At 47.3% G+C, this 25,665-nt stretch overlaps 1 protein-coding gene across 6 annotated transcripts in view; it reads right to left on the bottom strand.

Moving 5' to 3' along the window:
• Positions 1–25,188, bottom strand: part of Btbd16 (BTB domain containing 16) — a 54,831-nt gene extending 29,643 nt beyond the window's left edge. For 3 of the 6 annotated variants that reach the window (XM_031388554.1, XM_031388556.1, XM_031388559.1), the window contains exons 1-8: positions 24,970–25,188; positions 22,653–22,711; positions 19,834–19,985; positions 14,987–15,060; positions 13,297–13,440; positions 6,785–6,874; positions 5,347–5,461; positions 295–364 (exon numbers count right to left, since the gene is read on the bottom strand). In XM_031388554.1, coding sequence (XP_031244414.1) covers positions 295–364; positions 5,347–5,461; positions 6,785–6,874; positions 13,297–13,440; positions 14,987–15,060; positions 19,834–19,985; positions 22,653–22,670 — 663 coding nt within the window. In that variant the 5' untranslated portion in view covers positions 22,671–22,711; positions 24,970–25,188. Of the gene's footprint in view, positions 1–294; positions 365–5,346; positions 5,462–6,784; positions 6,875–13,296; positions 13,441–14,986; positions 15,061–19,833; positions 19,986–20,565; positions 20,819–22,652; positions 22,712–24,969 lie in introns of all 6 variants that reach the window. The other 3 variants (XM_031388558.1, XM_031388557.1, XM_031388555.1) reach the window with 3 other exon arrangements.
• Between the last annotated feature and the right edge of the window lie 477 nt (positions 25,189–25,665).

Raw genomic sequence — 25,665 nt, 5'->3', positions numbered from 1 at the left:
TCGAGACAGGGTTTCTCTGTGTAGCCCTGGCTGTCCTGGAATTCACTCTGTAGACCAGGCTGGCCTTGGAATCAGAAATCCGCCAGCTTATGCCTCCCAAGTGCTGGGATTAAAGGCGTGTGCCACCACTGCCTGGTCTCCTTTCCACTTTCTAAAGCTAAGCATTTCTACTCTTGGTTTGATGCTTTTAAGTAGACATTTTGGAGTTTGGCCGGGTGGATGACACTCAGGATCTGGGTGCTCTTGAAGCCCTGGCACCCCCGGGGTCCACGGGCCCTCTCCAGCCATTCTCACCTTGCAGCCAGCCAAGTAGAAGTTCTTGATGGTGGTTGGTGCGAGTCTGTTCAACATCATGTTGACACACCTGTGGCGAGAGAGACACTGATGCTGAGTTTGATCCCTAGAAACCCCCACACTGTCAGAGGAGGAGACAGCAGTGGGGTGGAGGTGGGAGCAGAGACTTTTGTTGAACTCTAGGATGGCAACAGAGACCTCGCATGAGAAGGGGGTCCTTATTTTAGGGATTTGTTATGACAGCTCTGGGCTAAGGCAGGGAGGTGGGGCCAGCGGGATTGCAGACTCTTCAGAAGGCAATTGAGCAGCCTCGTTAGCAGGGAGTGGCACCCGTGGCCGGGAGCCAGAGAAACTAACAACTCAGGCTTTGCCAAAGTGGCCTCTGGATGCCCTCCCGCCCAAGCATTTTCTTCCTGTCACACTGCGAGGTGGCCTCAAATGTTGTTTCTTTCTATCCACAAATGGATTCCAGCAGTAGCTTCCTGATGAATATCTCAGTCCTTCTTCACAGCTAGGCCTGGTTTCCACTGACCAGTTCTCAACAAAATCCTAATTACTGATCATATACCATGTGCCTAGCACTCGCCTAGGACTTTAGTGTACAAAGAAACAAAGCTAATGATCAATGGGAAGACACACGCTGCTAAGTACACACCTGAACAGATAATCATGCTGTTACAATTGGTTAGGGGTGAGGAGAGACATATCCAAATCCCGGTCCAGCACACATTGTGTGTTGGTGTCAAAAGATTGGACACCTTTGGGCTAAATAGCCTTGAGCATCAGGTACCGTGGGAATGCAGAAAGGAGGGAACCTGACTGTGCTCAAATCTGAAAAGCAGTCAGAAACAAAAAGTGTGGGATTTGGGTCCTGAAACACAAGGGCGGAGAGGCAGCTGGGACAGAGATGGAAAGGCCGGTATCCCGGGAGAAGAAAAAGCGTGCGGGAAGGTCTGGGGAAGGAGCATGCGCAGATTGTAGCAGAAAAGTGAGGATGACCGAATTGCTATGCAGAGAGGGAAGCACAAAACTGAAGTGAGCTGGAAGTAGGGAGCTGAAGAAAGGCGCCGCCACATGGAAGGTGGCCCCTCGAAAGTGTCTGTGACTTAACCTTATCTGACGTTAAGTCCCTTTCAAGCATGAGGCATACTCACTTAACGGAAGAAAGCACCGAGAGCAGCCGCCACAGACCTCTCAGGGACTGCTTCAGCCACTATCACCGTGTGGTTACTGCAAACTCAGCTGAGATTCACTTCAAAGCAAAGAACGCGCCAAGGCAAGCATGTGAATTCAGAGGGTAACTTGTAGGAGACAGTTCCCTTCTTGGGGGTTTCTGGGGATCAAACTCAGGTTCTTGGCCTTGGTGGCATGAATCTTTCCCTCCGAGTCATATAGTCAGCCCTATGTATTCTAAACATATTCGTCAGTGAGTCAGAGTGACCAATGAGCAGCGGGCTCCCGAATGCCCATGACGTTAGAGAATTGCCTTTTCTGACTTCTGTTTTGCTCTGACACCTTTGCCAACATGAAAAAGAACAGAGACTCACTGTCCATTTTCTCTCCAAGGACACTGAAGATATCCACAACCATTGTGCCTCTAGTCATTTGTTCCTCTGGATTTTTTAGGTACTCTTAATTCCTATCTCATATCTCTCATTAAGTGTCCTCTAGCCTTAGATACTAGGATGTTCAAAGCTGAGAAGAATGTGTGATGACTTGTGGTCAGGGCTTGGGTGCTATGGTGGGCAAGTTTCAGTTTCTCCATCCTTGTCACCCCCCCTCCCCAACAAAAACTAAGGTATCCGGTTGTTTTATTCAATGTACTGACTTTAAAGCACAAGGTGAAAAGTTGTGAATGAATAAGTAACCTGGTCACAACCGTGTAACCCTCCATCCTCAGGATCTAGGATGGCCTCCCTGACTCAGGGAGACTATGTCCCTGATGGGGCTTGGTCTTGAGCACAGGATAACCCATGCTGAGTAGTTTTGGGGCCTGTAGTAATCTTGTTTTTGAACTTAAGGGTCACAACCTGTGTCCCAAGCCAGGTGCAGCCACCCATCCTCAGTCAGTCAATTAAAAGAGTCAAATTAGATGATGGAGAGATGGCTCAGCAGTAAGAACCCTGACTGCTCTTCCAGAGGACTTCCAGGATTCAATTCCCAGCACCAACCTGGCAGCTCACGACTGTCTGTAATGGCAGGATCCGACACCCTCACACAGACATACATGCAGGCAAAATCACCAATACACATAAAACATTTTAAAATATATTAAATAAAAAAAGAGCTAAATTAAAAGCAGAACAGAGGAGATTGTATCCAATGTGATAACACTGGAAAGAGAGACAAGATCCAGTGAGTCACACCACATCTCCAAGTCTGTCTTTGGGGTCCTGATGTGAAATTAAAGTTTAATTAGAAGGCCATGGACATGCATGTATAAGCAGTCCCAGTCAAGATGTGGTCTTGCCCACGACTGGCCCATCACTGTCTGGGCTTCAGTGTCACCCTATATGGTCACATGACAGGTTGTTGGAACTGTGTGAACTCTCTTTCAGGGAGATAAGCGCCTCCTCTGGCTGGCACCTTTTCCTTCTCTCATCGGGAGACTCCTGGGGAAATGTTCACTTCTCTGGGACCCATTGTCTTAATAAACTGATAGTCTCACTGAGAGACACAAATGTCTTTTTAGAATATCTTCATTTCTGCCAGGGCCTATTACGATTCCCTTCCTTCTGTTTTAAAACCTCTGGTTCATAAGATTATCAAGCCCATTGGTTCCCATTTTTATATCTCTTGGGCCTGTCCCTCTGCTCCCCAACCTTAGCTCTGATTCTCTGTGTCTCCCAGCTACACCTCAGTACCAGCTTCCCACATGCCTGAAGTACTATGCCCACGCCACACAGCGGTTCCTGCCAACCACTCGCCATGCTCTGCTGATTAAACCAAGTGAGGAAGTTGCAGACGTCACCTCTGAGGTCCTATATGACCAGCCTCATCTTAAACTCCCGGTTCACCTCTCCCTTCCCCTTCTGCTCCAGCCACCCTACGTCACCTTGTGACAATCATGATCTCAGCTGTGATCCCAGCCCAGGTACCCATGCAAACTTCAATGAGAGAATCTATGCAACATCACCAGGTGACTGACACGTGTGTGCACAGGTCCCATCCCTCAAAGACCTCCAGGATGTGTGATTCAGACTTGAGCAGCCATCAGTGTGATTTCTCATGGATCAGGACTCTAGTTGAGATAACCTGCAGGGTCTCATCTGTGGCCTGAAGTTACTGTGTTATCAGAGTGACCCAGGGCACTGTGGACCTACTATATGAGTGTGTATGCACGCACACATACTCACACACCCTGAACTCTTAAGCTTGACTGGCACACAACTGCCAATTGTACCACCAGCTTCTCAAACACAGGCTCAGCTGTGTGGCAGACCTGCTCTGGCTTCTGACCTAGAATACTAAGCTCACTGAGGTCCTATGAAGAATCTAGGGCAGGTCTCACCTGCCCAGGCTCATGAACAGGTCAATAGGTGTGGCTCATTATAAGCAACATTCTTCCTGTTCTGGCACCCAGAGTAAGGCAGGGGAGGAGGCAAGAGAACAGAGGACCTGCTATTCTTGGCCAGCCACAGATAAGCCAGGAACAGGGTTTTAGCTGTTGTATAGGGCTTCTAATATTGGTGACAGGATGGTGATGGGTGGAGACAGAAGGTGGCTAGGGGCTCCCTTCCAGAGGAAAGCCACTCTTCCGATATGTGGGCCTGGGAAGCAGCTGCTCAGAAATGATCCAAGTGAACAAGTTGAGCTTCCACAATTTAATAATCAGTAACAGGCCAGGCCAAGCTAAAGTGGGTGTCAGCTACAACATAAGAAGTTTGGGAAGTCTCAGGCAAAGTCTGACTTTCCCACCCATCAAGAAGAGTCAAGGCTGAAAGACACCACACAAACTGACTCTGACTTCAGCTGCTCTGCTCCCATCATGCATAGCTATGCAGACCTCTGGCCACATAGACATACTGGAAGATTTTCTCAGGCCCCCAGATCCCTCTCACTATGTCCCTTACATATCATTCCAGACCTCTGAGCACCTGAAGTCCTTGGCTTGGGGAACATCTGTATCCCTCAATAAGCCTGTAAGAAGGTCCTGGTGGAGTACCTGGCCAGAGGGATCCTCAGGTACCCCCAGAATCCTCAATGGCTCAGAAACATGTCACGTTGAATCCGAGTATGTGGCCTCTAAAATTAGTGAGTGGAATCCTTCCAGGTTCCCTGGGAGAAACCCTATTGCCCTATCAGAGCAGATGGTGTCTTCTGTTGTCTTGAGTGGGATACTTATTCATGTATACAGACACACGGAGGCTTGTCAAGGGCTGTGGGGCATCCTTCCAATCCAAGCACGTGAGGCTGGAGGATTGTTAGTTCAAGGCCAGCCTGGGCTATACAGTATGACCTTGTGAGCTACAACCCGAACTAAAAGTCACTGAGGCCTGAGGAGGTTAAATGAGCTAGGCAGATCATCCCTGCCCTAAGGCTTTGAACCAAGTTGCATAGAAAATCAGACAGCCACATAACACCGCTCCATTCCTGTCTTCAAGACCACATGGGCACAGTATGTATACATCCCTCTGACTTGGAGAAGGAACAGGATAGCCTAGAAAGACAAATCCCACAAAGGGGTTTCCGTGCAACGCACAAACACTTTAAGAAGCGTCACCCCAGAGTAACTTCACATCAGCGAGCCAGGTTTGAGGGAAGTCACTTTACATACCGGCATACTCTCTCCCCGTGGTAGTCTCTCTCCACTTGTAATTCCTATGTAATTCCTTCCTATGGATCAAGAATCACTTAGCTGACATGCACAAAAACAGTGAGGGCTACCGAAAAACACTTAATGCATCAGTGTAAGTTTCACACTGTCCTTTTCTGGGCTCTGAGTCAGGCTTAGTACAGAGGAACTCCAAGAAAGAGGAATGTTTCTTGAAATAAGCCACAAAGAATACTCCCAGTTTGCCCAGGCTGGCCCGTCCCACCTGTTGTCCTTACTTTTGAAACAGTCGGTTGAACTGGAGGATGTGAGCGGAAGCCAGCACGCCCAACACATTGTCCACAGTCATCTCCACCTCGTTCATGTAGAGGTTCTTCAGGGCCACGGCAAAGGCTGGAAAGGCAGCAACAGAGGGGGACTCATTAGCGTGGGCTTTGTAGCCTACCTGGGGGACTCGCTACTTCTGCAGCTGGGATGGGGTGGAGCTACTTGGAGGAAAGGTGAGAAGTGCTGACTTTGGTACAGACCCTGTCTGGTCAGGTGACCACCTAGACCCACAGCTTGCTGGAGGAGCTGAGGATGAAGGCAAGGAAAGCTGATCTCCACTGTAAAGGTGCTCCTTTGAGCCCACCTGCTGAGTATGCATGACAGATAACCACAAGGCCAGCATGTCCCCAGGTTTCCCTTAATCTAGGGTCCATGGACCTGCAGGACTGTTTCTCTAGATCTATGAAGGAGCTTAAAGTGATGGATTTCCCTTGGAGTCTAAGAACTTCAGAAAAGGACAGGCACTCCTAGGAAGAGCCAAGATAATTTAATGATTTAGGAACCAGACTGCCTGGCTAGGGGTCAGATGGAATTGGCCTCCTCCAAACGCAACATGTTCCAAGACAGCATTGCTATGCTGTTGCAGTGCACTCTGAGGACCACAGGCTGTGCTCCAGGGCATTTGCTCCTGACCTACCTACCCACAGACCTGTGTCATCAGAGCATGTCATGAGTGCTGTGTTCGCACAGATGACTGATTGGGAAAGCTGGGGAAAGGTTGAACACTCTGCAGGAATCTTCTACAGCTGTTGTCCCCGAGACAGTGGGGGACAGTGGGCAAGGGGCAGGCCAAGTGCTGCTTGGCAAGAAGCATAGGCCCATGGTATCCTTGTGTCTACAGGTGTAAGCTCAGCAGGGAAATTCTGCTTCTCCCAGTCATGAGAAGCCTGTGTACTTCTTTCCTTCCCTGTATCTTGTTCTCCAACCAGTGGCCATATTGATCTTTAGGAGTGATTTGCATTCCTCTATTTTTCCTAGTATATGTGAAGGTCAGGGGTTGCTGTCAAGCATCTTGTCAATCGCTTGCCACCTGTTTTGTTTTTTTTTTCTTTTTGAGGGAGGGTCTCTTGCTGAACCCAGATGTCATCAATTTGGCCAGGCTGGCTGGCCAGTGATCAGGGATCGCCTATGTCTGCCTGCCTGCCCACACCCAGCACTTGAGCTATAACTGTACATACATCTGGCTTTTTACTTGAGTGCTGGAGATCCAACTCAGGTGCTTATGCTCACATGGCAGGCTCAGTACTGACTGGGCCATCTCTCCAGTCCCTGCTTAGTATTCTTGAGGAGGAGTATGTCTTGCTTCTATGCTGCATTTTGCTGTCCAGTTTTTGTCTCTGGGAGGGCCATTCGGTGGCCTTCTCAGAACATGAAGGTGAGTTACATTACCAACTCTGGTGACTGCTGGGTCATTGATCCTCAGGGAAATGATGATCTTCTTTACAGAGGACCTTTTTTTGGTCTTCCCAGGTGGATGAGCTGTTAAAGGAAATGCAGAAATGGAGATGGAGAATGAGGCCCCACTCACACCCTGTGCACAGCCTGGATCTTGGCACATGTAGTCTGTAATTAGTTCCATTGCTTGGTAGGTGCATTTTAGGGGTGACTACTTATTTTGAAATAGCTTACGACTCACAAGAAGCTGCAAAGTGGCCCAGAAGCTCCTGTGACTCTCTCCCAGCTTCCCCCAGTGATCTTAGCATTGCCAAAGTGAGTAGCTAAAACCTGCATTGTGCTGGACACATTTACCATGTCTCCGTCTCTGCCCCCCTTTCTGTCCCCCTCTCTCATCCCCCCACTCTGTCTAGGCTGTGAGCAGTTTGAGGGCAAGGTGGGCCCCAATCATTGGTTTTGGTACCTGAGCTCCATGGGCAGAGCAAGTAGCAAGGGGGAACATGGGCCACCTGCTGAAGGATGAGTGGGGCTGTGACATCCATGTGGTGGCTCTCTCTTTTTTAAAAAACTGTTGCCCTGTTTGTTTATTAATTGGTTGGGGGGACATGCCATAGCACATGCAGAGGTCAGAAGACCATCTGTGGGAGTCAGCTCTCTCCTTCCACCACCGGAGTCCCAGACATCAAATGTAAACTGTCAACCTTGGTGGTGAGCATGTTTGCCTGCCGAGCCACTTCACAAGCCCCATATGGTGGCTCTTGTTGCTTTGCCATAGGGTTTTAAATTGAGAATCCCCATCCCTGAGGAGTTCTGGGGGAACGGATAGGGCGGGCCGATGAACTGCTAGCTAATCCATGTACTCACAGCTGTTCTAAACAGAGGCTCTCAGAGGAGGTCTCCAAGATCATGCCCTGTCCCTGGCATGGAGGCCAGAGCTTCGCCTGTGACCCCAGGAACTTCATGACTGCCAACTTCTCCCCATTGCTATTCTTCCTAGGTCCTAAATTTTCCTGTCTGAGTTTGCTTCCCTGAGTAGTGTGACACTCCCTTCCTGCCTTTCTCCTTCTCTGGGGGTCTATACACAGGTCCCCTTCTTGGAGAGGCCTTCCCTGACTGACCCCTTATGGCAGATAGCACAGTTGCCCCCAACTCCATGGCCTGTTTCTTCTGTAAAGACAACCTGCTATTATACCATGGGTCTGCTATTAGACTTCCAGGCACATTAATGGCTCACTAGCTACACCATCCCAAGGATGTGCCATGGTCTTTCACACACTAGCCCTGAGTCAATATTAGCTGAATTGACAAAACAAATAGGTCTGGTACCACAGAGCTCAAGGTGCACGAGATGGGAACCAAAGAGGAAGTGATGCTGCAGAAAACTGAGCCAACCAAAGTCCCCTTTCCTCAGCACCCCCCACACAATCCTCCAGCATCTATCTGTATCCAGATTCCCACTCAGCAAACATTTATGAAGTACCTACTAAGTACCACCCTTACCTACCTCTGTACCTACTAAGTGCCAGGTTTTACTTAGCTCTGGATCACTTTCGTTTCCACCTGATGGCATAGATTCCTGTGTGCATGGTCTTGCCAACCAGCCACCCCTATTGCAGAAAGCAAATGACACTACACACAAATGCCTCGCACACAGTAGGCACACAGGAGGTTGGTGGCTGGTATTATGATGGATCCTGCTACTTACCATATTTCATCATCATTTTGGTGTTTTTCTTTCCTCCTAGATGCCTGGGATAAGCACAGCCGTCCAGTGTTTGTTGAAGGAAAGAACAGTATCGGCTAGGCCAGGGTGAAAGACAGACACACAGGCTCAAACTTCCCCACGTTAGGGACACCCAGACAGATAGGAAACTAGCCATGTTCCTGAGGCCTGTGGAAATCAAGGCCGCTGGAGTATGCTTAGCAGAAGGGATTGTTTCCTTTGGATTTCATCCTAGACAATAAACACCAGCTCCAAGTTCAGCAGCCCATCAGTGTGAGATAGAAAGACAATGAGCAGCCACGGGAAGCCCAAGGAACCTACAGGGCTCAGCTCTCCAGAGCTTTCCCAGAAGCCTCGGTCATGCCAGCCCCAGGACAGCTCCAAGGACAGACAGCTCCCAACAAAACCACAGCAAGGAGTATGAGATCAGTGTGTGGCCTTGGGACAGAGGCTCTGCTGGTTTCTAAAGGCATAGAGTGGCTGGTGACTGTTCCATGGAACAACCTAGAGACGCATGACCTGGCACTTATCAGTGTGTGAGAAGTGGTAGTCACCACATCTTCTCTGATATCTTTAGTGAGGCCTTGCTACCAGCAGGGGTGTGGATCAGAAGGGCAGGAAATAGCCTTTCCCTGTTAGTGAGCCATTAAAGATAATGCGAGCACCTCCCCCCCCCCTTTCCCACCTTGGGCTCTCTTACTTTCCAATATACCCCTGGCTCTAAGTCACCAGAGCCTGAATGGATGGCTCCGTCCATGGCCTGACCTGAGCTGTAGGGAGACAGAGGGGTGCAGCCCTTTCTAGAGCCCGTGGGGCAATTGCTTAGAACAGCAAAGACATCACAAGAAGGGGCCTAGGCCTCCACACTTCTGCAGAGCATCACGGCAACATATACATTGGGCTCCATGCCAAGTCAGATGCTGTTTTTAGCTGGTAGGAGAATGTACCCCAGGCTCAGGGAGGGGCAGTGTTGAGGCTCTGGCAAGGCATTGCTTCCATGACCTGGAAATGCAATCCCACCCTGACCAGCATGTTGGCTGACTTCGGGGACCATGGACTTTCCATGTCATTTGCTTATGAGTCAGTCTGGAGCAGGGCCAGGCTGCCAGCTGGAGAAGTTAGCATTGTGACTGGAGAAGACATTAGGGCCAGGAAAGAAGAGGCCCGAGGTGGTGAGGGTGTAAAGAGGAGAGCATAAGTGAAGAGCTCAAAACTTCTTTTTTGGAAAGAGATAAGTTGAGGGCTAGAGAGATGATGGCTCAGCGACTAAGAGCACTGACTGCTCTTCCAGAGGTCCTGAGTTCAATTCCCAGCAACCCCGTGGTGGTTAGCAACCATCAGTAATTGTAGGGAGCTGCAGCTGCTACCCTATATTGAACACCTGGTCTCTGGCCAGAGCAGAGATCATTGATAATCAAGCCATTAGTTGGAGAAGCTGAGTGCCTCCAGTTTGTGATGCAAGCTGGTATGAATTTCCCGCAGCCTATTATGCTTTGCCACGTAGCTAATGCTGATTGGGACCAGGGAAAGTATTTAACCCACAAGGGCTGGGGGCTAGAAATAGTAAGTAAGTATGTGGAGGTAGGAGTAAGTATGTAGAATTAGGGCTGGTGATGGGTTAGAGGTAAGATGTAGATTTAGAAGAGTTAAGTATTTAGAGATAATAAGTAAGTATGTAGAATTAGGGCTGGTGATGGGAAAGAAGAGTAAGTATGGGGTATAGAAGAGTAAGTATGATAGATAGGAGTAAGTATGTAAGGATAGAAGTAAGATGTAGGAATAGAACTAAGAATAGGAATAGGAGTAAGTAGAAGTAGTAATAAGTAAGATGTAAGAAGCAAGATGTAACTAATAAAATGTAAGTAAAAATAAGTAAGATGTAACAAGCAAGATTACAAGGATCCTAATAAAACTGCTTGGGGAAGAGCTTGGTGTTTGCCTCCTTACTTCCACTGGGCTGGTAAGGCGGCTTACATATGGTGGCCCATACGGGGAGAGACATAGACATACAGAGAATAGAGGAGAGACATACGGGGAATGGAGAAGTTCGTATGGGGAGAGACATACGGGGAGAGACGGACAGGGAAAGAACTCATCAGGGAAATCTTCTACAGCTCAGAACTCCTTGCAGACAGGGCAGACAACTGGTAAGTTTCCCAGGTAAGGTTAAAAAAAAAGGGGGGGGGGGTAAGGTTCTCAGTAAAGAGACAATAAGGTTCTCGGTGAAGAGACGATAAGGTCTCCGGGATTGGAGTGATAAGGTCCCATTGGGGGCAAATCAAAGGTGATGGTGTGGGAAACTCGCAGTCTTGCCCCATGTTTGTTGCTCTTAAGGAGTTATTAAAAGCAAAAAAGCTAGAGTTAAAGAGAGAAACCCTAGAAAGATTTCTGTCAGAGGAGAATAATGTGTGTTCTAAAGCAGTAGAGAAGGGACAGGAAGCGTTAAAACAGCTGAAGGAAGAGAGGTCAGCAGGGTCTGAGAAAGATTCAGACTGTTGAAGGTGGTTCGGACTCTGAAGGAGTTAAACTTACACTGCCACTTAAAGTCATAACGAACTTGGCTGAGTCAGTCCGTGCACAGCTGAAAAGGAGCTGATAGAGGCTGACTGAGTGTCTGCACAAGCTGCTCTTAAAGGGGACAACAGCTTTTTGCGCTAAACCACTAGCACCTTTGCCCCTAGGGTAAACAAGCTTAAAAAGGAAATTTTAAGCTGTTCCATTTAACTTAAATGGAACAGCTGTGGTTTCAGATGGCTGGGAAGGACTGATGGGAGATGTAGTTTTGTGGTTGATCACCTAGGTAAAGGAACTCTAGCACGCTCCAAAGTTGGGTCACGTGATCCAAACGTGCCAATTAGAGCAGAGACCAAGTCACCCTCAGGGACATGCTATCAGTTCCTGCACTGCACAAAGAATCAAACAAAAATATATATCTTGGTGATGCTGAAAGTTTGTTTTGAAATTTATATGTTACAGAAATATACAGCCTTGGTGAATTTCCTCATCTAAACCACCTGTTTGAACTCCTGGTATCCTGAACTTCAGCCTGATCCAGTTAAGACACAGACATCAGAAGACCAGTTCTGCTTTCCCTTCCACGCCCCCCTCATGTCTCTACGCCCTCGTTCAGCTTGAAGAAGTTAAGATGAGTCATCTACCCAGTTCCCTGGACTTTGGGGCTAGAAAAAATTGTTACTAAGTTGTTTCTAAAAATGTAAAATGGTTATATTTGAAAAGTGAAAGAAATAGCCAGATTTAATTGGTTATAGAAAGCCTTATAATTTGTTATTAAGTTACATTGTGTGACTAGAACATCTTAAACTAACATGCATGAAATAAGTATGAGCTTTTGAATTGAGAACAATAGGTATTAGAACCGTGGGTGCTTTACTGGTCCTTGTCAATATATTGGCATTGTGGTGCATCTGCACTATGCAGGTTCAGCAGCAATGACAGGCTGTTTTGATAGTGCAAGCATTTGCAGCCCTGGAGGCGAGGCAATTTCCACAGGCTTGGTTAACTATTCTGAATGATCGTCCATCATGTTCAGGCTGTAAGGCTGAGCACTGCACTTGGGATACACTGTTTGCTGCTAGTGGTCTCAAGAAGAGCATGTCTGATTGATGCAGGTTGATACCGCCCTTTCCCCAATTCTCCCATTCATTCCTGCCTCTGGAAAAATGGTATCAGATGGGTTTGGCTTGGACTGGGTGGATGACACCTGGTGAAGAGCCTGTACAATGTCCTCACTTAATTCACCAGAGATCAGACCTCTACTCTTGCCTGTTTCATTTGAAACAAAAAGGGGGAACTGTGGGGAGCTGCAGCTGCTACTCTATATTGAACACCTGGTCTCTGGCCAGAGCAGAGATCATTGATAATTAAGCCATTAGTTGGAGAAGCTGAGTGCCTCCAGTTTGTGATGCAAGCTGGTATGAATTTCCCGCAGCCTATTATGCTTTGCCACGTAGCTAATGCTGATTGGGACCAGGAAAAGTATTTAACCTGCGAAGGCTGGAGGTTACTAGATTCTACTAGAGAGAGGATTATTATGAGCCAGGCGGTGGTGGCGCACGCCTGTAGTCCCAGCTACTCGGGAGGCTGAGGGAGAGATTAGAGAGATTAATAAGAAGTAAAAATGAAAGTTCCTGAATAAAACCTGCTTGGAGAAGGGCTCGTGTTTGCCTCCTTATTTCTGCTGGACGTAAAGGCGGCTTATATGTAATGATGATCTGACGCCCTCTTCTGGGGTGTCTGAAGACAGCGACAGTGTACTCACATACATGAAATAAATAAAAACTTTAAAAAAAGTTGAGAAAAAAGGAAAATAGAACATCAGGGAAGGGAACAGAAGGACAAATGTGTGTAAACCTCGAACTGGCATGAACAGGGAAACAGGTGACAGATTGCAGGACTCTGCTTTCCTTCCAGAAAGTTCTTCAGAAGATTCAACATCATCCATCTTGTCTCCTCGAAGTAGGCAGAGTCTATGTCTTATGTTGCTGGATAAGACTGCTTTTCACAAAGACAACGCGGGAGATGCACAGAGAGCTCCAGAGTGCAGGGCATTGCTCTAGAACCCCACACCCATTACCTCCTCTCGGCTCCAAAGTCACGCAATGAGAACTATCATCCCACCTCATGGCTGAGGAAGCAGATTCGACACATGCTGAGCTCGCATTGCAGAGCATGATTGGTCATTAATGAGAACCACGGGCCAAGCCAGTTTCCCAGGATGCTAAGGGTATCTGTGGTTCCCGTCCCAGGTCCCCTGGGAGACTACCTTTCAGAACCTTGTCCAGCTCCCTCTGAGGGGTTTTTGTGTTCTGTATCAAGGCTCTCAAGTAGAGCTTGCCCAAGGTCTCAGACTGGAAAATCTGAGGATGGTGGAGTTCCCACTTGAAGCCGAGGCATTCAAGGATCACGTCTGAGGAGAGAGAAAACGATGCTTGGTCAGTTCAAGAACGTTGCTGCCTGAAGATGCATAGTCTCCCCCACAACAGCCATGGCTAGTCAGCAGACAATGGGGACAAGTGACTTCTCGAGGTCTTAGTGTAGTGTGGGGCCAAACACTTGCTGGCTTTGAGGGGAACTACAGAAGCAGTGTTATGGCAATCAGTGTTTCTAGTGCCATTGACAAAGTTGTAGATTTCCAAGGCATGTGAGCTGCCCTTTAACTCAGGGGCTCTTTAGGGACTCTCTTGGGAGGCTTCATATTGAAGTAAGATGGCACTGTAAAGAAAGTCCTTTGCAATCTGTGGAGTGCTTTATGTGGGGCATTCTCCCCTGTGTCTGTCATAGGTGATTAAGAGGAGACCTTGATAGAGGGGCAGGTGAATGACACAAGGGTGCCAGGCCATGGTGAGGCAGAAGGGGAGTGGTTGGGAGGACTCCGAATGACTCCCTTCTTACTGTTAGCACCAAGCTGGAGGAAGGGCTGGTGAAAGGGACAATTGTTCCAAACCAGACATGATCTAGAGGGCCACTTGCTGTTTCTTAGCAAGAAAATTTGACTGTGTGACTTGGGGTACCTGTGACTTTCTGACATTGTCACTTATGAACTTAAGATATTGTTTCATGTTGAAGTTAAGAAACTGAGTTTGCATGTTAAATCTTGGATGACCTCAGGTACTTTGTTTAGGCTTGGTTAAAAAAAAAAGCCTCGTATATGTGGGGTGACTATAGAAAGGAACAGCATTCTCCCTCTCTGAATATCAGTCTCAAATCTGAAGATGCCACTACATGGCAGACATTACTAATCAATCCTAGGATCCCTTCTCCTCCCTATAAGAAGGTCTCAGATTGCTTCTTTAGGTACATTAGAGTTGGCAGATGAGAATAAGTTATTAGCTTTCCCTTGGAAAAGAGGCTGTCTCTGACCTGAGGCAACCATTCTGTGAGGCTTAACCCTGAAAAACTCCTTTAAAGAAGCTGACTTTGGAGTAGGGGTGTGGCTCAGTGGGAGAGTGTATGACTGGTATAGATGAGGACCAGGTTTAGTCTCCAGCTTAACAAAAGGTAGGGAAAAAAACCCACCATAGTATCTTGCCACGTTCCTCACCTGGCTCAGTGGACCTTTCTCCTATTCTGATTTATGCTCCTATCACAGGAAAATCCTTTGGGGAAAATGGCAAGCTGGATGTCAGTAATGACTGGCTGAATTCCAAAGGGACCAAACCCCAGTTGCCTAGTTCCTGAATGCTATGTTTAGATTTCCTTCAAGGCTATTCATTGACATCAGTGTGTTTGTTTTTATGTGCCCATTGTGACATGCATATGTGTATGTGTGTGTGGTTCCACTCATCACACATAGGAGATTGTTTACAGGCTCCTGCCGCATGCTAGACACCGTGGTGCATGAGAATTGTGGTCCACAGAACAGAGACCTGCCAATGGCTGGCTCCCTTCACAGGGACTATAGGGGGCCCGTGAAGTCAGCATAGTTCTGGTTGAATCCACAAGTGACAACTCACCTGCTTCCCCACTTTGGGTGCCACTGTTCATGATATTCTCAGAGAAAAACTTTTGGAATTTTGAAATGCATAATCTTGAGGGAAAACACAAACAGAAGACCCAGCAGTTAACATTAAGTCATTTTTTTGTTGTTGTTGTTAACTATAAAAGTCATAAAAGGTGTAGGTGACAGGCTCTGTATGTTATGTCTTATGTGAGCTAGGAGTTGGAGAAAGGAGGATAATGGCCCCAAACCTTAAATTTCTGTACTGGATAGATTGTCATGTAGCTCCATCTAACTGGTTTTGGCTTTGGTTCTAGTTTGGCTGTATGACCTGGGATACCTGTTTCTTCTTCCTGATATGGTTACTATTGCTCACCAACTTTATGATAGCGTTTCATGGCTGGGTTCAGAAACTGGGCCACAACTCATCCTACTGTACACCAGTCCCCACACCATCCATCCATCCACACCATCCATCCCCACAGCAGCCATTCATACACTATCCTTATAGCTTCCATCTGTATGATGTCCCTATATCATCTATCATCTCTCCTTACAGGATCCACCCCTAAAACATCACCTTATCACAGCTCTCTCTTTGTGAGTTTTCTCGACTCTCAGTAAGGCTGACCCCAAAACACTGATCCCCATTTCTGCTGGTAAGCTTGAGTTACCCAGGAAGTGTTCAAGGCTACCCCTGCCAGTAGAATGGCACTTCCTTTGGAATGTCTCTAAAACAATGGTATACAGCAGGTACTCAATAGATACCTCCCGGGGAAGAGCATAGGCTGTTCTTTTCTAGGATATTAGCTGCTGTCATATGCTGCCAGTCTCAGGACATCTGAGAATTGACCTCACAGTCTAACTCAAACCCTACTCTGTTCCTCTACCCCAGCTTCTGTCTCATGAAATGGACCCCCAGGTACCCGAGCCAGTCTCCATCTGATGAGATGCTCTTCATCTGTTCTTCATCTTCATCTTCAATCTGTTCATGCATCTTTGCCTTCCTTTCTCACCCTTTCTCCAGGCTGTGTCTTATGTCCCCAGCCATTGCCTGTCTCCCATCCTTCCAGTATTTTCCTCCTTGGATTCACATCCCACACAACACACAGAGCTGGTCTTGTCTCTCCTACTGGGCATCCACCACTGAGTCCCTATAGACTCAAAACTACAAGCTCCAGCCTCACGACATCCTTGTGCCCCCCACTCTGGCTGTAGCCTTTTCTGGCTTCGTGAATGCAGTTCCCACACACTCACAGGCCCCATTCCTGTGCTGAGGATTCTCCTGCCTCTCTCCTAGAACTCTTATTAATTCTCCAGGAAAAGCTTCATCACTGCTTTATCTGGGCCAGCAACCCCATCCACTATATGCCCCAAGACTGTCCCATTAAAACTCGTGCAATGTCTTCTGGTTGCCTGTCTATTCCTGCGCCCTCTGCATAACAGACAGGGTGCCTGCTTACTGCTGTGACCCTGGCACAAGTCACACCGTGCATGAGTTTGCTCAGTGTCAGCTGAGTCCATAAGTACGAATAGCACCCCTGATAGTGCTTTTCACAGACACTGTGTACTCCACATACAGAGTGTGGAAATAAACTAAAATGTGAGTCACATCATACTCAGAAGATGATCACCCCAAGAAGGCCAACTAGCCAAAGGATGCTTGTAGACCACATCTGGTCTGTGTAACCCAATGTCTACTTGAGAATGCTGGTTCCCAGTGATTCAGAAGCCCTCATGAGCCAGGTGCATGGAGGCGGTCTGGGTGGGAGCCTGTTTCCGGAATAATAGTGACAGCACGCCACCCTTTCCAGGACAGAGGTGGCTGCAAGTGACTCAACCTCAGGAAGGCACTTGGGAACCTGAGTTGTTTACCCATTAGGAGTCATAGACTGGACTCAGCCACCCTCATACCTTCCCTCAATCACTTGACATGTCTGAGAAGAGCCAGGCAAGGTTAAGAGTTCAGGCTATCGCCTTAAATGGCGGGGATGGGTTTTGGAAAACACAGGGCACTGTCCATGAGTTCAACCAGCCTCACAAACATCCCTATTACCGGTTGAGCCAGGAGATGCCAGATGACCAAATGGCCACCTGCCTCTCCTAGATGTGATAGCTGTTTACTATAAGTGCCTTGTAGACCTCAAGATGCAGGCTCACTTTGGTATCTCTGGTAGAGTCTTTGGTATACACAACATCCTTTCACTCACCAGGAGGAGAAATGCCCTGTGAAGATGTGGCAGGGAGCAATGGTAATGTGCTCATAGGCTGGCACTTGCTCCCTCAAGTTGTGGCCCATGATTAAGAAAGAGGAGAAGGGATTCAGGAAGTTTCTCATGGATGGCTAAGCCTCCTGCAACAAGCCATGTATGAGAGTGTTGACTTGATGCTTAGGGTATCAAGGACTCCAGTCTGACCAAATGGGCAGAACTACACAGATCTGGATCTCAGACCCTTCATTTTCTTCCACATGGCTTTGGGATCTGCCTCTTGGTCTCAGAGCTTTTCCCTATAAAACAAAGATGCCTGGCAGGGTGTGGTGGCACAAGCTTCTAATCCCAGCACTCAGGAGGCAGGCGGATCTCTGTGGGTTCAAAGCCAGCCTGGTCTAAAAAGAGATTTCCAGGACAGTCAGGGTTGTTACACACAGAAATCCTGTCTTGAAAACAAAACAAAACAAAACAAAAACAAAAAGCCTGGGCAGAGCCTGGGAGGCCTACCGCAATTGAACCCACACTTGGCTGATGTTTGCCCCTTTGTCTCCCCTATAGCTTAGTTGTTTGTCCCTAATATCCCTCTCCCAGAACTATATGCTGATAAAATAGCAAGGTCTCTCCTATTACTATTTCCACTGCTTTTTAAGACCTTCCTGACCTAGATACAGACCTGGCATTGCAGACCAGATGAAAGGAAAACATCATCTAGGGTCAGGAAGGGCAGACCCTAGGCGCATTTCCCAGCATGCCTGGGGCTGGGCAACACCACCCTCATGCTGCCTCTTTTGGGTAGGTGACGGTGTGCCTACATATGCCAGAAGTCCCAAGACAGCTTGGCTTATTTTTACTGAGTGTGTCTGTTCAAGGTCTTTCCAGGACTCATGTCACATAGGAGAACCTATTCAATTTGCAGATAAGAAACTAGAACTGTATTGAAGGAGTCAACACCTTCATATCCCTCAGCCCCCAACTCTGCACAGTGTTTAGGAGTGAGCAGCCTCAGAGTCCCCCACGCCCTAGAAACACATAGACATAACAAGAGGAGCAGGCCAGCTGGATGACATGCAGGTCACTGACCTGAGCAAGGCAGAGCTACACACCCAAAATAACTGGGAGCCAGGAGCCAGGAGCCAGGAGCCAGGAGCAGAGTGGCCTTTGGTGTGATACATTTACTACAGTTTGATCTGGCTTCTGTCAAAATTGACAATGAACCCATGTGGAGGAAGTCACAATTACAACCCAGGAGGCAGGGACAAGACTTTACTGATGGGCAGGGCTGGGGAATGGTATATGCTTTGAGAGACACATGTGTGCTACACAATACAGTTCCAGGCACTTCTACACACACTGGCCATGGAACGTGACATCAGAGAGTCTCCTGGTGTCTAAAGGTAAACAGTGTTACTAAAAATATGTTCTGTATTACCTAAATTAAATGTTGTCTATCAATATAAAAGATAAATAATGCCGGGTGGTGGTGGTGCATGCCTTTAATCCCAGCACTTGGGAGGCAGAGGCAGTTCTGAGTTCGAGGCCAGCCTGGTCTACAGAGTGAGTTCCAGGACAGCCAAGGCTACACAGAGGAACCCTGTCTCGAAAAACCAAAAAAAAAAAAAAAAAAAAAAAAAAAAAAAAAAAAAAAAAAAAAAAAAAAAAAGAAAGAAAGAAAGAAAGAAAAGATAAATAAACAGAAAAATAAATAGAACCTTTCTGGTGCTTCCCCAAGAGTTTTTCACAGTCCCAAGGATAGGTTCCCACCATGGAGACAGAATTGTGATCTGTGTTCATGGAAGAAAATTCACCTTCCCAACCCCCGCTGGGGCAGACTCTACCAAGATAAATGCTCAATTTATTCAGAGTCTACTAGTATTTGTAAGACTAATAATAAGGGTTTCTAATACACCCTGATAGCTTGCAGCAGATTTAATTATCCATTGAGTTTTCAAAGGAGTTTCTGTCATACTCATCTCACAGAAGAGACTGAGGCTCAGTGAGGGTTAGCCACTGGCTATCAGTCACATTTGACCAGTCAGTCAACAAGCATGGATCTTCCATGCCAGCAGATCTTCCATGTCAGATACTGCTCCTGGGGGCAGCTTGTGCTTAGCCAGACTTAGCCATGAACCCAGGAGACAGGCACTGCCGGGTCAGAGATTAGTGGCATCAAGCCGGGGCAAGGGCACCAGGAAGTGAAAGGACCCTTCTGCAATAAGCTCCATTGCTGGGTCCCTTGGACAGGTAGAACTCACAACTTGGAGAAGTGGTGGTCTAGCCTGAGGCTGAGACTACTTACTAACAGAGGGAAGGGGAATGGCAGGCTGGATGGAAACCGGAGTCCCTGAGAACCAGCCCAACACTAAGCCACGGAGCTTTTTCCAGAGATCATTTGGTCCCTGGATGACAAATTTAGAATCCTGTGAGGGTCCGGAGCTCATCTATAAAGGATTAGTCACCACTGACAGACCTGGCCAGAGCAAGGAGTCTCTTCAGACCCTGTCCATTCCTATGTATGGTCTTTGAGTGAAGTTTCCTCACAGCCATGCCTGTAGCAGTCCTGAGCCGTGAGTCAGAGTGGTCTGATTGTCAACACCTCCCCTTCCCATTTGGGGGCTGCCATTCCCTGTCATGGCCGCTTGACCCTTCCTACTTGTCTGGGTTCTTCAGAGCTTCATCAAGGTCTATGTTCAAAATATTGCACATCTGGGAGAGGGCCAGCAGGTCTCCGCAGAAATGGTCTTGGGGAAAACGCCATCGGTTGGTTGCACCGACAATCCGGCGCTCCAGCCGAGTCTTCCGCTGCTTGATCAAAGAGAGAGAGAGGCCTTTAACTTCACTCACAGGATAGCTTTCCCAGACTGTACAACACAAAGAAAGCCAATGCAAACTTTAAACTGTTTGTGAATTCTAGGACCTGGCCAGTGTTTATCATGGGGCATCTTACCAAATAAAGGATGCTGTCTATGTTTTATGGTTCAAACTATAAAGTACTTCAGAAATTGGGGTCTGGAACAAGAGCAGCCAGGGGCAAAAAGGCCAATTGTTCTTTGGTACATGGCTAAGAATCCACAAGTAGGGATAGTACCATGCTTCAAGTACTGTTCTTTGAGTACTTAGCCTAACATCAGTTGGAGAGATACTACGGACAGAGAGTTTTCTCTTTGGTAAAATACACAGTTGAAAATTCACCATCTTATTATGACATACAGTTCAATGGCATTTAGTACATCCACAGTCTTATGCAACCACCGCCTTTATCTGGCTCTAGACCATCTTCATTACCCACTAAAGGGCCCTGTATCCATCAGCCACCCCATCCATCTCTTTCCCCCCACTGCTGGTGACCTCTAAGTTGCTTTCTGACTCGAGAACCTTTGCTCACTCTGGGTATCGTAAATGGAGAATGTCACAATGTCTGGCTCTGTGTGTCTGGCTCTGTGTGTCTGGCTCTTTCCAGTTGGCTCCATTCCATGGTCCATCCATGTATCTATCAGCACACTCTTCCTTTTGCAGGCGGAATGACACCACATTGTGTGACTGTACCACCATTTGTTTATCTTCTATCAGTTGATGACATCTGAGTTGCTTCTGCCTCTGTTATGAATCATGCTGGTAGGAATATTCATACAGTTTCCCTAGGGGAAAAGGACATTAGGAATCCAACTTTCCAACTGATGACTCGGACATCTAACAGGAAACACTCACCACAAGGGATCCATGTGAATGGTAGTCATCAGTCCTAAGCCATCCAGGTGGAGATATAGGATCTGAGTTCAATCCCTATTGTTGTCACTTACTGACAATTTCTGGCAAGTCACTTAACCTTCTGAGCCCCTCAGATGTCATGCAAAATGGGAATCAGCGTCAATGGGAATGGAGACAAAGATGAAGATAATGATTGCATAGATGATGATGGTAGTAGTCAGGGGTCCATGTGCTGGTATGGTGATAGCTGTGATGATGATGATGATGATGGTGGTGATGGTGGTGGTGGTGGTGGTGATGGTGTTGATGGCAGGTATGGCAGTGGAAGGGATGATGGTGATGATGTTGGTGATGACAGTAAAAGTGGTGTGTTAATAGTGATGGTAGTGATGGCGATGACAATGATGCTGTGATATTGGTAATGGCTGTGGTAGCGGTAACAATGCTGACAGAGATGATGGGTGTGATGATACCACCCTGTTTTTAGAGTTATTAAGAGGATAAGATGAAACCGTTTAGGAAGTGTGTCTGAGCATGCTGCCTAGTGAGGTGATTGTAAGCTGTGGATTGAGTTTAGTTGTAGTCTTGAGGCACGAGCAAGGGTCAGCTCAGCCATGGGGCGGCTCTCTGGTTTCTGAACAGTGCTGCCCAGACTCACTCTTCCCAGTCGACAGCCAGTCAAGCTTGAGGCACTCATTGGTGTGTGCCCTGGCCCTTATGAAAACATGGGAACCCCACTGTAACCCTGTGCTGCTTGCCTTCCCATGACCAGTGGTGTGTGTGTGTGTGTGTGTGTGTGTGTGCATGTGTGTGCGTGTGTGTGCGTGTGTGTGTGTGTATGAACGTTTTTGTGTGGGGTCCAAGGTTGACATTGGATATCTTTATCACCCTTTTAGCTTTTGAATTGAATTAGGACTCTCACTGAACCCAGAGCTCATCAATTCAGCAAGAATAGTTGTATAGAAAACCCCAGGATTCTCTAGTCTTTTCTCACCCCCAACACTGGGGTGCTCCACCCACACTCGGGTTTTCTATGGATGCTAGGAGATTAAACTGAAGCCCTCAGTCTTGAATGGCAAAGCACCTTATTGACTGAGCCATAGGAATGAAAGCTTCCATAGAAAGAAGGGTCTATAAGGCTGATCAAGTGATAGGGACTTCAATGACTGGAATGTTGCTGGTCCGGAGCAAAATTAGCTTGGGTTATCTTCAGTCTCCTCACAAGCCACTCCTTGCCTGCTTCTGTGTCTCACACACCCTTGTGACTATCAGGTGAGGCAGTTTTGCAATGTATTAACAACCTAAAAACTCAAAATATCATCAGCTAACACCCGGAACTGTAGCAGAGATTTCCCCATTCCTTGTTATTCCTGCCGACAGTGATCTGTTAGTATGCCTCGAAGGCATTACCATGTTAGAAAATGGAACTCAGAGCAACCGAAATGTGCACTCCTGAGCCACCATCACTTATATTTGGCTCCAGAATAAACCATCCCTTACCCAGCTTGAGTTGAGAATTGTGGGTTTGCATCTACAACCACCTCCCCAGACCTGCTATCACTGGCCTTTTGGCCAGGCGGTGGTGGCGCACGCCTTTAATCCCAGCACTTGGGAGGCAGAGGCAGGCAGATTTCTGAGTTCAAGGCCAGCCTGGTCTACAGAGTGAGTTCCAGGACTGTCTTGAAAAAACCAAAAAAAAAAAAAAAAAAAAAAAAAAAAAAGAAAAGAAAAGAAAAAAAAGAAAGAAAGAAAGGTTCTACTTACTGAATTCAACATTTTCATAAATGATAGTGGAGATGACACTGGAGGGAATCAATGAGCACCTGGAAGACAAAGAGCTCTCATAGGTCTCTGAAGCGTCTCATCAGAATACTATGGAGGAGGCAGACCTACAGAATCCATATTTTACCATAAAAGGAATCATGAGAAAGCCTCAAATTGGGTCATGTGTCAAGGCCAGAGGATGTCTAAGTGTTTGTTCTGTAGTTGGATGCAGTGCTTCATACTACACAAGAGCTCTAGTCTGGGATGGATGGATGGGATGGGTGGGTAGGTGAGTGGATGGATGGATAGACAGACAGACAGGCAGGCAGACAGATCAATCTATGCCATTATTTCGGAAAAGCAGCTCAGGTAGAGCAGCTGCACAATTTGCCTTCTCACATTGTCAAGAGGATGGAGGGCAATGTACGTCCTCAAGTAGGGTGGGCATGTATTCTTTATTTGGCTCAGGAGAACATATGGGTGGCTTTACCAGTTATCCAGGGCAGTACTATGCCCAGCAGATTTATGATTACCTTGGCTTAAAGGTCAGGAGAGAGGACTAGCAGAGCATCCATTCTCCCGCTGGTTCTGAACACAATTAGGATGGCTTGGTTATAAGTGACAGAAACCAATCTGATTAATGGTATGCCCAAAACAGTTAATAGGAAGAGGAGGGTAGGACTGACTGAAAGATGCTGATGGGTGAGGACACTCAGAGACTCCAGGGAGACCAGGAATCCGATACAGGGACTGAGGTTCAAGCACCATGGGCTGGTTTTGTCAGAGGACGTCATGAGGACGAATCAGTTACCCACACTCCATCTCCAGGAGGTTCTGTTTAAGCACAACCACCACCACCACCACATTATATTATACACCACACTACACACTATATTATACACCACACTAAACACACACATACACACACACACACACACCACACTACATACTATATTATACACCACACTAAATACACACTTACAAACTACACATACCACACTACACACTGTATTATACACCATACTAAACACACACACATACCACACTACACACACAAACACACACCACACAGCACATACCACACATATACACACACGTACCACATTAAGCACACATACACATACACACCACACACACCACACTACACACACATACATACACACATACACTACACACACACACACTACACAGCACACATCACACATACACACACATATACCACACTACACACACACACATACTATACAACACACACCACACTACACACACACACTACACACACACACACTATACAGCACACACTACACTACACACACACACATAAACCACACTAAATACACACACACATACACACCACACACACATACTATATAGCACACACTACACACACACACACACACATACACCACACTAAACACACACACACACACACACACACCACACTGCACTACATACACACACTACACAGCATACACATACACACACATACACCACACTAAATACACACCACACATACCACACTACACACACCCCACACACACACCATGCAGCATACTAAACACATACTCTACACACACACACCACATATACACATATATACACACATACCACACACATACATACACACATGCATTCACCATACATATATATACACACACACCATACACACATACATACACACACATACTGCACTACACAGCATACTAAACATACATACACACCACCCATACACACATACACACATACATCACAGCACACCCCCACGACACCCCCTCCACACACACGTGTTGTGTTCATGGCTGGGTTCCCACCTCCAGGGAATCATAGCTGCTTCTCTGACCTGTTTTTCACCCTGCACCTCTACAGCTAAAACTCCTGCCAGCTATCCACTATTCTACCGAAGAGCTGTGTCTTCCCCCTGCCCCAGAGGCTTCTAAGGAAAGAGGAGGGGGTTCCAGGCAGACTTCAGGCAGAGCTGTTCCGAAGACGGAGAAATGCTACTGCCAGGACCCTCCCTAGGAAAGGCTCGTTTCAGTGCAGAGGCAGCTGACTCGCTTCTGTGTCTTTCTCGTAAGAGTCTTCCTAGCTGGCCTTGAACCGCAGGAGTATCTTAGGAGCACTGAAATGTCTTTTTATTTTTTGTCTCACTGGGAGCTGTGCCCTGAGTGAGTTTTAGTTTTGCTCTCTTGGTCCTCTGGTGAGGACGCTGTGACCCGCCTTCAGCTCTCAGCCAGGAACCTCTGAAGTGCTCCATGCAAACAGTTCCCATCACTGGGTGACCCCTTGGTCTCTGCTGGGGATGACCACTCCCACTTACAGTTCTGAAGTCCGGCTGCCCACAGGAGCTGTCACAGAGGTTGAGAGTGAAGCAGAGGGACGCTGGTTGCACTGGTCTCTGAATCAAGGGAGGGCTGGAGGCTCTGCACCTTCTGAGCCAGACTCTTGAAAGCTCGCATGACACCTGGGGCTCACCCCTGTCTCCTATGGGATGAAATGCTTTGCTGGGGGAGCCTGCCTTTGGCTTCCTGGGGGTAGTTGTGGACACCATGGTAACAGCGGTCAGATTCTAAGGACTTCCTGTTCCGGGTTCTAGTGTTAGCTCAGCTTGAGGCTTCAGGCTTTCTGCTGAGGGGAGACAGGGCTGTCAGAAAACAGACTGTTAGTGACAGTTTGTCACTAGCAGAACCCTGCCTGGCTGCCAAAATATTTTCACAACAAAAGTAATTTGAATTCCATGGCCCAAATTCTACATCAATATTTGTGCATATATATGTATATGTATACATATTACACACATACATATACATATATACACACACACATATGTATATACACATTTTCCCTCCCCCATTGCTGTGTATTATTGATAATAGTGACACTGTGCCTCTTGATGTGGGGGAAAGTGGAGGGTAATGTAGCCAGCCCTCTGACAGACATTAGTATCTCAAAGTGCAAGACCTGCAGCTGGGCTGTGTTCCTTTGCAGGGGAATGAGCTACACACACACTTGGAGA

The sequence above is a fragment of the Mastomys coucha genome, unplaced genomic scaffold (assembly GCF_008632895.1).
Source record: "Mastomys coucha isolate ucsf_1 unplaced genomic scaffold, UCSF_Mcou_1 pScaffold21, whole genome shotgun sequence".
NCBI lineage: Eukaryota > Metazoa > Chordata > Mammalia > Rodentia > Muridae > Mastomys > Mastomys coucha.
This window is presented reverse-complemented; position numbering and strand designations above follow the sequence as displayed.